A 14623-nucleotide genomic window follows, 5' to 3' on the forward strand; every position below is an offset into this window, starting at 1 on the left:
TCACCATATCGCGTCATTTTTCTAATCCTGTTCTCAACCATTTTCGACACGTTTTACCATCACTATACTGTTCTTCGTATACGCCTAGCAGCGATGTTATTCCATTTTTCTTTTGTTGTTTCTTTATAATAAATTATAATAAATCAATTGTCGAGTGGTTTGTTGACAGCAATGGTTGATAGTCGATACGCGTGATGAAAATTTTTGTACGTTTTGGTGTTAGTAGTGGCAGCCCCGAAAATTTTGTTAGTCGTTTATCGTTGCAGTTATAGTCGCTTGTTAGAAATGATAGTGCATATACTTTGTTATAGTGATCTTATATGAAATTCTTATGCAACACTGACTTATTGCCGTTTTACCGCCACAATTGTTTTCCTTCTCGAATTTCAAGCACGAATTTTACTTCGTAAATAAATTCTCTTCAAATAAATGTCAGATCTTTCTTAGAAATTAGCCTTCGCTAGTTATTATTATTATTTTTTTCTTTTTCTGATTGAGCAAATTTCTTAAAATCGCAGGAAAGCATGTTTCGTACAATACGAAAAATCCCAGATCTCGATTTGTTAGTAAATAATACGAGGATCAATTTCACAAAGAATTTCTACGCTATAATTTTCAAAATAATACCAGGGCCTTTTAATGAAATTTGGATTTTTCTCATTTTTCGTGAAATTGGTCCAAAAAAGGGTTAGTCAAAAATTCCAGAAGGGGTGAAAAACGAAGGCAATAAATTTCGATAAAAATTCTCAGGGCTCCTTACATTTCTCTCTGCCTCTTTCACATTCTCTCGTTTTACAAATAACAATTATGTACAATATAAATCGTATTATTTCGCGGATGAGAACAGAAAAAAAAGATGGCGGAGAATATCGTTGCCGTCGACGTTATTATAAAACCCAGAAAAATAATGCATCAAACTACCATAACAAAGTATAATCATTTAACTTTATTTATAATAATCTTCAGCTTATAAGCTTCCTCCGTTTCTTCATTTCTCATCGTTTTTCTACAGCTTCCAATAAATTAGAACGACTCTCTCTCTCTCTCTCTCTCTCTCTCTTAATCTTCGCGATTAATAACAAGAACCTTCCTCACTGTGGCACTCTTACACTCACGTTCTCGCTCTCTTACACTCATACTCTCGCTTTCTCTCGCAGGGCCGAACGTTGCCTCCAATAAGAAAATACCGTATCTCAACCGTCTGTCGGCTAATTACGAACATGGACTGTACACGGTCGTTTCACATCTCACGTACAAGTATCAAGTTACGAATTCATGGTGACTGATTGCCTCCAGCTGAACACGTGATGTTCATGGTGGAGGTTAGAAGGACACGCCGGGCGCTATCTTACTAGAACTTCGATTTTCCTGATAAGCGGAGTTTATGGTTAGAAAGATTCTGCAGATTGCAATTATCCTCCACTGTTCCTTTGTTTTGTACTAGTAACAAATCTGGTCTATGAAACTGTTATTTATATATTTTTCGATAATTCAGATTTGACAGACTTCATAGATTTATACATTTCTAGACTTTCACGATATAATCTAGATTTAACAATTTTTAGATCCTGCAGATTTTCACATTGCACATTTTTTCCATTGCACGGATTTGAAGACTTTCTTAAGGAACGTTCTCCTTATTAATATACACTAACGTTATTAGAAAAAATCTGTGAAAAATGAAAAGTCAATGCCAATATTACCATACAATAAACCTACCTACTTCTGCTACTTAGCAAAATTGCGTATTTCTTAAAAATCCAGTGCCTAATCACTTTACTAATTACTAATTGCTATACGATAGCAATTATTACCAATTATTTTCCTAATTTGAAAAATCCATTATTCAAATTACGGTTATTTCCAACGAATAATCAAATAAAACCTTGAAATAATTTCTCAATTCATTCCTTCCATCAGTCACCGTGATTACGATCCAGAATCAGGAATATTCTACAAACATCTACATATGTATAGGGACAGGCAAAAGGGACACCTAGGAGGAGAAACGGACAGATCAGGGTGCTCGGTTGGATAAACAGACAGACAAGAGAGATTGCGGCACGATGCGCATACATATGGTACATAATCAGCGTGTGTAATCTTTCTAGTGTAGGGTGTATGTGTGTCTCTGTATGTGTGCCGTGTGCGCGCGCATACGTGCTGGTGTGGAGTATAAGTGTGGCTCGACACATTTAAAAGGAGTATTATAGTTTGTCCCTTAAAAAACACAGAAACTCGAGTCTACGCTTGGCAGTATCATGAACAAATCGTTCGCTCGTACATCGTCAGAAAACTCGAGCGAACGCGCTATATAATATATAGATGTATGTAACGTAATATATACATATATATTTTTTGCATTTTTCATTATCTCGTTTTCGTTAATCGCTTATAATATCTCTAGATGTCGCCAAATGACGCGCGTGGTAGTAGTAGTGTGTCTCCCCTTTGTTCTTAATCTTCCAATTTTTCTCCACTCTGTCATGACTACTTTGTTGAATCATTTTGCAGCAGCGTTCGAGAAAAACGACAACTACGACACATTCAGACAATGAGAAATCGACGTCGACGGTTAACGCCCTTGGCAGTGATCGTAGAATTGCATCTAGTTTTTCTTTCGTTCAAAGTGTTCTGTTTGTGTGTGCGTGGGTGTGTGTGTGTGTGTATACGCGTGTATATGTACGGTTGTGTTGCTCTGTATGTGTGCGTACTTGTGTGTGTCCTCTCTTCTTCGCTCGTCGCCCCTCCACTCATACTCTCTTGCATTCTGACTCTTTTATTCTATCTTTCTCTCTTTTCACTTCTCAGCTCGCACTTACACACGGAGTAACGTGTGACCGGTTTCCGATTCGCCGAAGGATGCGGTTCACCTTGATTCCCGCCCGATCTTTTTACGTCAAACACGTCCGGCTGAGAGAAAACGTCGCCTAAGGTGAGATGCATATCTCAACGCCGCCATCTGACGGTTGCCGCGCGAACTTCACAGGCACCGTGTCGGGAATCATGGCGAAGATTCTTCGCGCAACGGGGAAGACCCTCGGGGATTCGAGGGTGACTCTAGACGCTACAAACGAAAGAGTGTCGATGACGACCTGCCGTCGACGGTCCGTGACGATTTTTCTGCGCTCCAAGGTACAGGGATCTCCATTCTGAGAATCTAATCTCCGCCATGCCGTTCTCCCATCTAGCAAACTGATCACCACAGATTTCATTTATTGCACGATTTTCGCTTTGGTATTGAACCAGGAGTCCAAAGAGCAATTGTTGTCTCCGATTGTGAATGGTCAAGCTCTGAAATTTTAACGGTATTATCTGTTAGGATACTTTCTTTGCTTTCTCTGTTGAAAGCAATCAAGTTCCATGAAAGACGAGTCTGACAAATTCTTGAGGTACGATTGGTAGCTAAGTGTATGTTCCATTAACCTGTTCACCAAGTCTTTTAAAGCTGGAAGATTAAATAAATGTAACCCAAACCACGATTCTGAATAAACATACTATTTTTACAAAGATACCGAATTATATTTAAAAAAAAAAAAAAAAAATTGAGAGATATATAATTGTGTATCATACAGAGCAAAAAAAAAAATCAAAATAGAAGATTAGATAAAGACATTATATCTAAAAAAAAAAATCCTCAATTAACAGGTTAAAAACAAACTATAATGAGCAAGGTTCGATAAATGGCAACGGATAACGCGTAATATGACTCTAACGATAGCAGAACCTAAGCCAAGAAAAGCTCATAGCAAGAAACAAGTAACGTAGTCTGGTCAAAGCTTGATCATTCTAACCGAAGTTGATCCCAATTCTCAACTAAACATCAGTCTACATACATACGACACTTATGTATGAGAGAACGACTTTACAAGTCTTCAGCAATGGCGATTTAACTCAGTGAAACATCTTTGTAGAGTCTCCACTGATAATCAGAAGGGAGTAGATTTTACAAGCTGTCGCAGTACGCTTAAATGTTAACTCTGTAAGGACTCTAGAGTCCAAACGAACGTGTTAATTCATCATTGACCCGTGGATTCTGAAACACGCTTGTTACCACGAGTCAATGACTGTTAGCTACTTTACAGATGTATACAATAGGCAATGTCATCGTACTTCAAGAAAATCCTTCTGTTCCCATCACATTCTCACTTTATAGCAGAAACGGCGATGTCTAAAACCACTTGGTGTTTTTTCGTGATACAACAAATGCGGTGTATAGGTGTGTGCAAATGTGTCTGGTGTTTCTATACAAGGCCCCTCAGCCTCTACTCATTGCTGGAGCCACTTGTTCTAAAGATTTCTTCATCCAATTATACCGATAGATCGTGATCCTTTTGTTCCCAAATTTGGTAACCAATTGGTCATTTTCAGATCCAATCAAATATCCAAATTTGGCTCGCAGCAATGGTCTGAGTCATTGACCGAGTTCCTAAAGGTGTCATCTCATTGATTTTGAAGAACAATGCGAATCACTTCAATGTAGAAGCAACAATCACATTGGTGGGCGATGGTGACGATGGTTTGGATATCTTTTTTCTCAGCTTCCAGTAGCTCTGTCTCGCATTTAGCCAGCACTAGGTTCTTTTCACGCTGTTCTGCGGTGTGGCAGTGTATGCCTTACGGCATTAATTTGTAGATCTTTCATCGTAGATTCGATGGGACGTGTCGATTGTCCCTGTCCGTGTCAGTTCGATCTGAGGCAACAAGGATGTCGTAACCTAATGGACGTGACGATTGGTGGTGATTATTAGGTCACGTAACTAGTCCCGAGTATCGAACATGAAACTCTCCTCGAGCCCCAAATCGACCAGATCGGAGAAAAACGATATTACCTCGATATAGTAACGTGCCACTTGTATTTTTCGCATCATTCAACATATAATTGTATAATAGTAAAACACTGTGTCTCTAAGATGTTTCTATTTTTGCTCTAGACGATGTACTAGTAAGTCTTCCTCGTGTCCTTCTATATATATCCAGTCTCATTTTTCTCGTCATCCTTTTATCCAGATGTTCGTCGCCAAACGTAAATGTCGCCTGTCAAGTTCGATCACCTGTTCTTCTTTTCTTCTAGACTCGATAAAATTTTGCACGCACGTTATTTATCTTTTTTTTTTCGCTTTTTTACTTTTTGGTTTGCTCATTTAACTTACTACGAAATTACAACTGCGTACGATCAGTTAATAGCATAGAGTTACAGTGTTACAACATTGAGAATCTTAGTGTACAGTGTGGCTCACATTGGTGTCTGTGTGCATGCGCTGTGTCTTTTCAAATTTACCGATTCTCCTGTGAAACCAAGTGCGTGCGCGCGTGTACGTGGTGTGTACGTGTGTCTGTCACTCTCGGTTCGAGATGAGCCAGCTGAATGTCCTCTGATAGGGATCATTCTCAGTGTTACTTCATCCAGCCTCCTTCAGCAATCAAAGTGTGTTTTTATGCTAGCATTGTATGTCCCAGGGTCTGGCTAGGCTGTTGTAGACCCAACGTGTCGAAGCGTATCGTCACCCCCTTAAACCAAATTCCGTCTCCAGCTGATCTGGCGCGACCCTGTTCCATGTTTCTCCTTTAGAAAGATCCTTTTTTCCAATTTCTGTCAGTTTCTCGCGAAATCAGCTCTCACCTTTTTCTCTTCAATGTTTTTGTTCATTTACTCCCTCACTCTTACATGCTGATCTTTCTCTCTCTGTCTAAACGCAATTTAATTATCCCATCTCAGTCACTCCCTCTCTTTCGCTCTTGACTCTCTCACTCTAACTTTCTCTCCCACGTTTGCACAAGATTTACTTAATATTTTGCTTGATTTTGTTGATTTTTTCATCTTTTTTTTATTAAAAAATTAAAACGGACGGTTAAATTTCATATTTTCGTTTTGTCGGTGAGCCGATGTCCGCTGCTGAAGGCACAAGGCTTTGCACTTGAACTCGGTCACCTAGCCTAGCTTCACTGACTTACTACGACCTACTACCAACTAGCCTCGCTTACTTTTACTTTACTTAACGTCCTACATTGCTACTACGCATTTTTTAATTCTCTCTTCCTTCCTTTCCTTCCCCTTTCCCTTGCCAGTTCACGAAAAAGAAAACCCGGACGCGCGCAAATGCCAAGCCTCGTCTTCTGAATATACACCTATTCGTCGCGGAAAAAATTGTTTCCACCATCATCACTCAACGATCAACTTTTCAACCACCACTCTCTCTTCGAACTTCTCTTTCCACGTATAAACAATGTACATGCTAGCAATATATTATTATGCTATGTGTTGTGATATAGACTCTATGGTATCATTATGTATAATCGTATGGTTTGTTATTATTTTTCATCATCATCATCATTATTTTTGTTTCTTCGTTACATCGCACTCGATTCGTGTGTCGGCCGGGCCAGGTCGCTGCTCAACAGCCGGCCGGGGCCTACCTCGTCTCTCTCTCTCTCTCTCTCTCTCTCTCTCTACCCTTATTTGCTCGCACGAAAATACAAGGAGTGCGATTGTATCCTATCATCGATCGTTTATCATCGTGATTATCTCGTAGTGATCAGTCACATTCTCAGCCGAAAATTGCACACGCATACAATTAAACACACACTCTCACTCACATTCTTGTCTCTTAACTCCTCTGGTTACACTCGTACTCGCTTGGTTGCTCTTACAACGCGCCCGCTTCTTTACCTTATTACAATTACACATTATACATTTACATATCGATTCCGGGGGTAGCCAGGTAGAGGATATAGTAATAACATAACTGTAGGTAGCTCCTTATTACAGTCTCTGTACTGTCTCTACATATCACAGCCTGGGTGCCTCGCCACTGCCTTCTTCTTCCTGACTTTTTGTATTATGTATCATCCTCCGCATCTAGCTCCAACTAGCACTGCCGAAATTAGCTCTCCTGCAGCCCTCACGAGGCCGGTGCAGAGCGTAGAGAAGGTGAGAAACGAATTCTGAACGATCCGGCGCTACTCAAAGACGCCGGCGGTCTATTACTCAGGCAGTGGCATGGTGGTGCACTAGTACAGGAGGTTCTGCACGTCCACGTTCCACGTCTGTCGATGATGCTGTGCTCTGTCAGCTTCATCACTCCGGACGCTGCGCGGACTCGCGATGAAACAACAACGGTGTTAGCCGACGGGGATCGGCTACGGGGGAACTAGGGTGTCACGTCCCAGATCTCAGCGAGGAAAACTGGCAGCTTTTTGTTCTTGAACTTCAAACTGAAGCACATCTCGCTGTTCTGGTTGCCGAGGGTCCGCAGTTCGGTCAACACCGACAGAAGCTTCGCGAAGATCGTGCCGGACTTCGGCCTGCGTCTGTTGTCGACGTAAGCCTTCAACGCCTCCAAGTAGATCTCTTGGATCTTCTCGACTTTCCAGCCTTCCAGCAGGTTCGGTCTCTCTGTAAGAAAATAGGGGGATTCTTTTCTTTGTAGGTTGGGCCCATATTCGTGAACGTTGATGAGGCTGATGTTAGGTTAGTTGTGTTTGCGTGAGTATTAGTCCGAAGGTGTCCCTAATGATCCTGTGTATTGTATAAATAATTGACTGAATTCATCGTGAATTGATGATGTTTGATGATGTTTGATCGAAGTGACGAGAAATTTGTCCAGATCCAAGATTCGGGTGGTCAAAAATTGATTGTATACGTACCTGAGAATATGACAATGGCAGTCAACAACGCGTATTCGGCATTATTCACTTTCATGGCGTACATCTGCCGGCAGAAGTGTAACAAATCCTCAATCGTCTCGCCCATGCCTGCCACGTTGTAACTGTCCCTGGTATAAGGCTGGTTGTTGGCGAATATTATGCTGTCCGTCTGCACGTCGTACTTCCTCGCCATTCGAAGCATCATCACCTCGCTGGAACAGGCCTTCAGCAGGGCCATCTGATCCTCTCGCATCAACTCGTCGAAGCCAGGTAGCCTCTTCGAGAACTCAACGATCAACTGTACCGTCAGGATCGTGATCTCGGTGATGTGCCTGAATTTATAGTCACTGATGTCTTCTCCTTCTGAGGGCTGATTCTGGAACAAAACAGGTATAATTATAGTGTTAAGTTCATCGTCCTTTTTTTTGCGAGTTTCTTTGAAGATCTTTCTTTTCACAAAAAAACATTAAGACTATATTAGAGACTACCGAATGGTAGCTTTCATTTAATTTCTTATCCTTAATTCTCCATCAACAACTTTCCAATACTACAACAGTTTACACTTAACAAGTTATTTTGTCATCTACTTAGATGTGATTTGCAGCATTTTCATCGTGTCTACTTACAGTGATCCTCTTAAGATCCTCTTCACTGGGTTGTTCGTACTCGTTCTGGAAATACACGAGCCTGTGTATCAGCTCCTCTTGCTCCGGGCTAATCGGTTTCACGTAGCCATAAGGGCTGACCGGCGTTAGAATGCCGCTGCTACCAGACGTGGACAACGACTCTGCTTCTGCTGGTTCAATCTTCACTCCCATCTGATCGCTGCGTATCCCACTGCCCGGGGAACCGTTCATCGTTGTACTGTTCGGCTTGTCCTTCTCCTGGAACAAAACGTCCCATTCCTGATTGATCCTGAACTACACAGATATCTCTCTATTAAAACGTTGAATATGAAGTGGCCTATTTTGAAAACGTGTAGACACGTGGACCTTTTCATCCTTAATGGCTTAATATCGTTCGACGATGAACTGTCAACAGCTTACCTTCTGTGCTTTCTTTTCCTTGCGCTTGACAGCACATTGGTATTCAGGCACGACACACTCGGGCCTCATACCCACTGTCAGACACTTCTTCAGTCTGCATTCCTGACATTTGCGCCGCATGTACATATCGATCTCGCAATTGTTCCCGTATTTACACTGGTATACCGCGTTCTTGGTGATGCTGCGCCGGAAGAAGCCCTTACAGCCCTCGCAGGTCAGTGCGTTGTAGTGATAACCGGAGGCACGGTCACCACAGACCAGGCACAGTTCCTCCTGCTGCCTCGGGGTCGGTCCTTTCTTCTTCCTGGCGTCACAGCCGTCGCTGCCGCCACCTCCACCGCCCCCTCCGCCTCCACCACCACCTCCGCCACCACTGCTTCCATAACCGTTCAAAGAGCCAGGCTGCGACAGCTCGTCCCTACCTGCAAACAGATATTGCAAACTAGATTAGAAATTGTTCCTTACTAGAATTTGGAGTTATGATTGAAGAATAATATGAATAACCAAAGATTGTTATGAATTAATTTAATGCTGGTTCTCATTAAGAAATTCCGGTTTCTCATTAGGATTTGAGTTCCAATGTAGGTTGTTGTAAAATTACTGCTTCTTCTATATACCAGTTGAGTAAGAGTTTATTTGGTCATGTGTTACACATTGGTCGTTAATACCCAAAAATATTGGCTACTAGGGGTAATATGATGCCCCTGTTGTCCTAAATTCCATCAGTAACTTGATCTCCTCTGCGTTCCATAAATAGGTGAGTCTCCGAGTAGTTCCCATGAACGCTTTAGATATTCAATTTCTAATTGCTTGCCAACATTCTGATTAATCTTCATTCGCTAATCAGAAACCATTAAAATCTAGAAGAATCTTAGAAGAATGAAGTTTCTCAAATAAAAACAGATTCTTGGAAAAATATTATCCTCTTCGTAAACTAAGGAACGTAACAGTGTGTTCGTAAAAAATACTATGAAACGTGAAGACATGTATTCTCAAATTATTATTTTATCCTAACCTTACATGATCCTAACCTTTAAAAAATCTCATTTACCGATCAAAGATTTGCAATGGGCCTAGATTAAGACTCGAACGAGCCAAAAATTGAAGAAGTTTCTCGATTTGAACAAACTCGATGGAAACTTTTGTGACGAGGTGATTTGATTCTCGCGAGCTTCCCGGTGATTACTCGGCGCGTTACGCCGCGGCCGGTGCACGCGTGTAACGCCCGTGACTCGTTCGGCCGCGAGCAAGCGGGTTCCAGTAACCTACGTGGCGACATCGCCTCTATTACCTCCTTTATCCGTGAAACTTGTCGAATGGAACGCCGCGCGGTAGAAGTCACGGTCGGTGAAAGTACGCGGTGCGCTCTGCACGCACGCGCCTCTAGCGAGGCGGAATCGAGCGCCGCGTGGCTTTTGCCTCAACGGGAACTCGATTTACAGTGCCACTAATAGAACAAGTATAATAGTAAGATAATTATTCTTCAAGACGTAGAATATACAATTGTCGTTGAATAATTTGCTACGATGACCAAAATTAGATTCTGATCAATACCATGAGTTGTAGTGTGAGTTGGAAGTATGCAGTATTCGGAGACAGGCCACTTAATTTTCTATTCATGCTATGGATAATTTTGGCGGAAGTAATTTAATTCTTCTTAAAATACCGTTTCTAATGAATTATTGTGTCTGATAGCGCCCACCGAATCGAAGAGGATATTTCATAGAAGCGGTCAGAATAGTTCGAGTCACTAGACCACATTTTATTTCTTTTTGTGGTTATCCACAGTGGTCGCAATTTTTTAACTATTTCTTGTCTAACACTTCTAAGTCTGTGCGTTTTAAAGCACGCGAAAGAGGCTGAAGAATTTACAGGGATTTTATAAAGAATTTAAAATGCAAAATCATTAATTATGTAATATAATTATTATACAGTAACATGACATTCTAATCTCAGACTAAATATCAGAATCGATGATATATTGAAAATTCAATATTGAATATTATATCGAACGATTAAAGGTGCATTTTTTTCTTCCCGAGTCTCTCTTTAAAGTAACTAAGTTGTTCATCGATCGAGAGACCGAGAAAAGGAAATGTCGCTTCGATTTTCTCCTGTTGCGAAAAGCGAACGTGTTCTCTCTCCTTCTTACTGATTCTGCGACGAGAAGCTTGGAGACGGGTTCCTCGGATCACCCGGAAGTACTGATCAGCGTGAAAACATCCGCCTGGAACACTGAGACACTGACCGGGCTAGGTGGTCACTCGGTTATTACCCCTTCTTCATCGTCCTCTCATCTCAACTCGCAATCTTTTCGCTGCCGATATCTTCATTTCTCCTCTTCTTTTCATCTTTTTGCTTTCTTCCAGACTTTCTTTCTCTTCTCATAAATTTCCTGCCTTTCACACGAGTTTCTGCCTTTGGCAAACATTTTCTGACACTTTTCCGCGTGATACAATATTCTCGTTCGTTAATTCTTAATATCTAAGCGGGCTGTGCTTCAAAGTTTCGTATCTTTCGAAAAAGTTACTAAATCAGCAGGTATTAAGAATACTTCGGATTTAAATTTTTTAGCAATTCCCTGTAAGATATGACATCTCGATTCATACATTCTAGAAATTTAACTAGGGTGCTTGAAGGTTTCGTATCTTTCGAAATAAAATTACTAGATCGTACCTACGCGTCAACTAGACTTTCCAGATATTGGATAATATTAAAAACTCCTAGTTTATAATATCTATAGCAATTTTACTATAAATATTCGCTACAAATGGATAACGTTAGTTCCCTTTCGTTTTACACTAGGAATATACCGTTGCAACATTTTAATTAGTATATCTGAATGAGGGAACTGTCATTAATCAAATCAAAAATGTTCATCTGAAAATGTCTAGTTTATCATGAAGTTGGTACAGTTCTTACGGTTTGCAGAACGTCTGAAAAATGATTCGCTGGTAATAAATCGGTGAAACTTGGCAAGAGAAGTTCGAGGCAATCCTCTAGGAACTAGATCCAGAGATCTGGACGCACGGGAGAAACTGCAGGCTAATAAATTACCGGTATGACCTGACACTGGCACAAAACTGATACCAACGTCTGGTTTGTGTACATATTAGCAAGTAGCACATAACGATTCTATGTAGAGCGAGCAGGCTTCTCGTTTCAGTGCCCCAAACAGGTTTCCTCGCTACTTAACACTGGTTCGCTCTTGCTGGTATTCTTGATAGTTTCTTCCTCCACGGTGTTGTCAAAATATAATTCAACGTTGGTTCAATTTAATCGGCGCTTGTACCAGGATTCAGTGGAAAATGAAAATATCCCTAGATTTTCGAACAATACGTTGCAGACCAAATTTTATTTAACACTCGTCTATGAATTAATTAAGAATGGATTAATTAACATATTTAAGAATCACTGGAGGAAATCTGGTTGTTAAATTTGTTACATCTAGATCATCGTTACGAGCTACCAAAGTAGAAGTTATTTTACTCGTAGTAAGTTCTTCGTACGAACTACATCTTTATATCACTGTTACAGATCTAGTAAAATATAATGGAGTTATAAAACTTCTTTGGATCTAACGAAAATCTACTATTTTTGTAGTCGAAACGTAGCAATTAATCTGCTAATAACAAGGTTTCTTTTAAAACTACGTTTCTTAACCTTAAACCTTAGAATATTCATTAAAAACTGATTTACTTTTTAGGTTAGAATCACTTCGAAAGATCAGTTACCAAATAATAAAACATTAGAAGTTGAAATATTTAAAGTACACGAAAAGATATGCGAGAATTTTTATAGCAAGGCAGCTTTCTTGCTGCTGACCTTGACACTGACTTCTTTCCACCAAGCCTGTATATTTATAGAGTGCAAGATGGGGAATTTAGAGACCGAGGAAGAGTCTGGAATTTCTCAGTGTGACTAAACAGTTTGAGAGTTCGTATGGCAATGACTTTTTGGTCGTTTCCTGAATATAAAATAAAACGTCGATCCCTATTTAAAATTCCCTATACCTCCTATATTTCTTACGTTTCCCCTTGGAATTTCGATAAATTCGAAGATTTGTATGAAGTAGTTTGAAACTCGTTTAGAATTTGAATGATGAACAAAATTTGATGAAACTCGGAGTTCGTTTATTTGGTAATAGCAAACGTTCTAGATTCCTTCCTGGAATTCCTAAACAGAGTTTCGAAGACCCTGAAGCTCTTACGTGCCACAGCGACTTGATCATACATGCAGTGGCACAGTGAACTCATCTAGAAGTTTATTTCAAACTTGTAACGCGAAATTGCTTTTCAAAATTCTTCGTTTGCCGGACGAAAATTGGCTAGTGTTTGCTATATGAAATTCCCTAGAATCTGGGTAATAACTGGTATTAAAATCTATTCGATATTACGTTTATTATTAAAATTCTAATTTTTGTTTATTACGGCGAATATTTTGTTAAATATTTCTCTAGAGAAGTTGCCGAGTGACCGAGAAGTTTGAAACGATAATATAGATAACTAGGATTAATCTCAAATATTTTCCAAAAGTAATTTTTAAGTAACTAAGAAGTTTAAAAGTTTGCAACTATGGAGAAACTTAATCATGATTAAATCACTTTCTACTGCAGGATGCTTATAAAGTATAAAATGTAGTGGAAACTGCACAGTTTACGATGAAGTAGATTTCATAAGCTACAGTATCTACCAGACTGAATACAGTTAACATTGAACATTCACGTTAGAGCGCAAATGTACCATAGAAATTGCCATCGACCTATCTATTACACAATCTTTGAGGATCTTGACTGCAGAAAGTTATCTTTGCAATGGTCAAATTTCGAATCAATTTTAAAATAAGAAATTTCCAGAAAGATTAGCAACAAGCCTTTCATTAGCTTAAAAACTGTTAAACCTGCAAACATTGAGATCAAGAAACCCAAATTATAATTGTCACCAATTTGTCACCATTATCTGCTCAGAATAAATCTGTCCAAAAAAGAGAAAAGAAAATATAAATCACGAATAATTCTACCCAGAGGACATAAATTAACAACTAATTTGCCCGCAACTACCAAAAAATCCAGTGTCCAAAAATCACACAAAAATTCAGATATAGGCAAACCTAGTAAACGACAGGAAACCCGACCGTAATTTACTGCAGAATCTAGGGGACATCAAGCAGAAGTTACTCACACAAAGGATAAATTTGCCCAAAAATACTTAAAAAGTTAATCTTCAAAGACTTCCCTATACGTCAAACAGAGACAAATGCAGTAAATGCCCAAGAAAGCTGAATCGTAATGGGTTTCTTCAGAATTCAGAGGACGTCAGCTCAATATTACCTACATTGAAACCGAATCTGCCCCAAAATATCTAAAAATTCAATCTCTTCTATATAGCAAACACAAACAGACAGAGTAAAGGACAGATAAAATCCAAGTGGAGTCGGTTCCCTCTTTGGGCAGAGGGGGGCGCACAGATAGCATACAAGGTGACTCTCCTGCTATAAGAAACAGTCTACCGAAAAATACGTAAAAAGCCAGTGTCCAAATACCATCTAAAACGTTAGACATAGGCAAACACAGTAGATGACCAAGGAAACCCGATCGTAGTCGGTTTCTCCAGAATCTAGGGGACACAGAGCAAGTGTACTCGGTTCGACATAGCCGCTATACGACGTGGCTTGCCTCCTATACTCTACGCAGCAAGGTTTCCGTGCTGGTTAGTAGCTCTCTCACGGCGGAGCAGTGAGCGGCCTTGACTCTGGCTGGATGCCTGGCTGTGTAACCGCGCAGGTACCTCTTTTACACGCGCGCACGTTCCTCTGCACGCGTCCTTCTCGATCCTGCTAGCTTGCCTAACAGACAACGAGTGTTCGCCTCTCTCTTTCTCTCACGCAGCCAGCTTCCTCTCTTTCCTCTCCTCTGCCCCTCTTCCTCGTTC

The 14623-nt window shown here is 40.3% G+C and overlaps 1 protein-coding gene across 6 annotated transcripts in view; it reads right to left on the reverse strand.

Annotated features, from left to right (window-relative positions):
- Positions 1–925: 925 nt before the first annotated feature.
- The window catches only part of LOC100646757 (ecdysone receptor), a 188212-nt gene continuing 174514 nt past the window's right edge, over positions 926–14623 (reverse strand). For 4 of the 6 annotated variants that reach the window (XM_012317565.3, XM_003401619.3, XM_048413156.1 and 1 more), the window contains 4 exons: positions 8694–9115; positions 8274–8531; positions 7648–8023; positions 926–7396 (listed from right to left, as the gene is read on the reverse strand). In XM_012317565.3, coding sequence (XP_012172955.2) covers positions 7152–7396; positions 7648–8023; positions 8274–8531; positions 8694–9115 — 1301 coding nt within the window. In that variant the 3' untranslated portion in view covers positions 926–7151. Of the gene's footprint in view, positions 7397–7425; positions 7520–7647; positions 8024–8273; positions 8532–8693; positions 9116–14623 lie in introns of those variants that run through there. The other 2 variants (XM_048413157.1, XM_048413158.1) reach the window with 2 other exon arrangements.

This window comes from Bombus terrestris, chromosome 16 (genome assembly GCF_910591885.1).
Source record: "Bombus terrestris chromosome 16, iyBomTerr1.2, whole genome shotgun sequence".
Classification (NCBI taxonomy): Eukaryota; Metazoa; Arthropoda; class Insecta; order Hymenoptera; family Apidae; genus Bombus; species Bombus terrestris.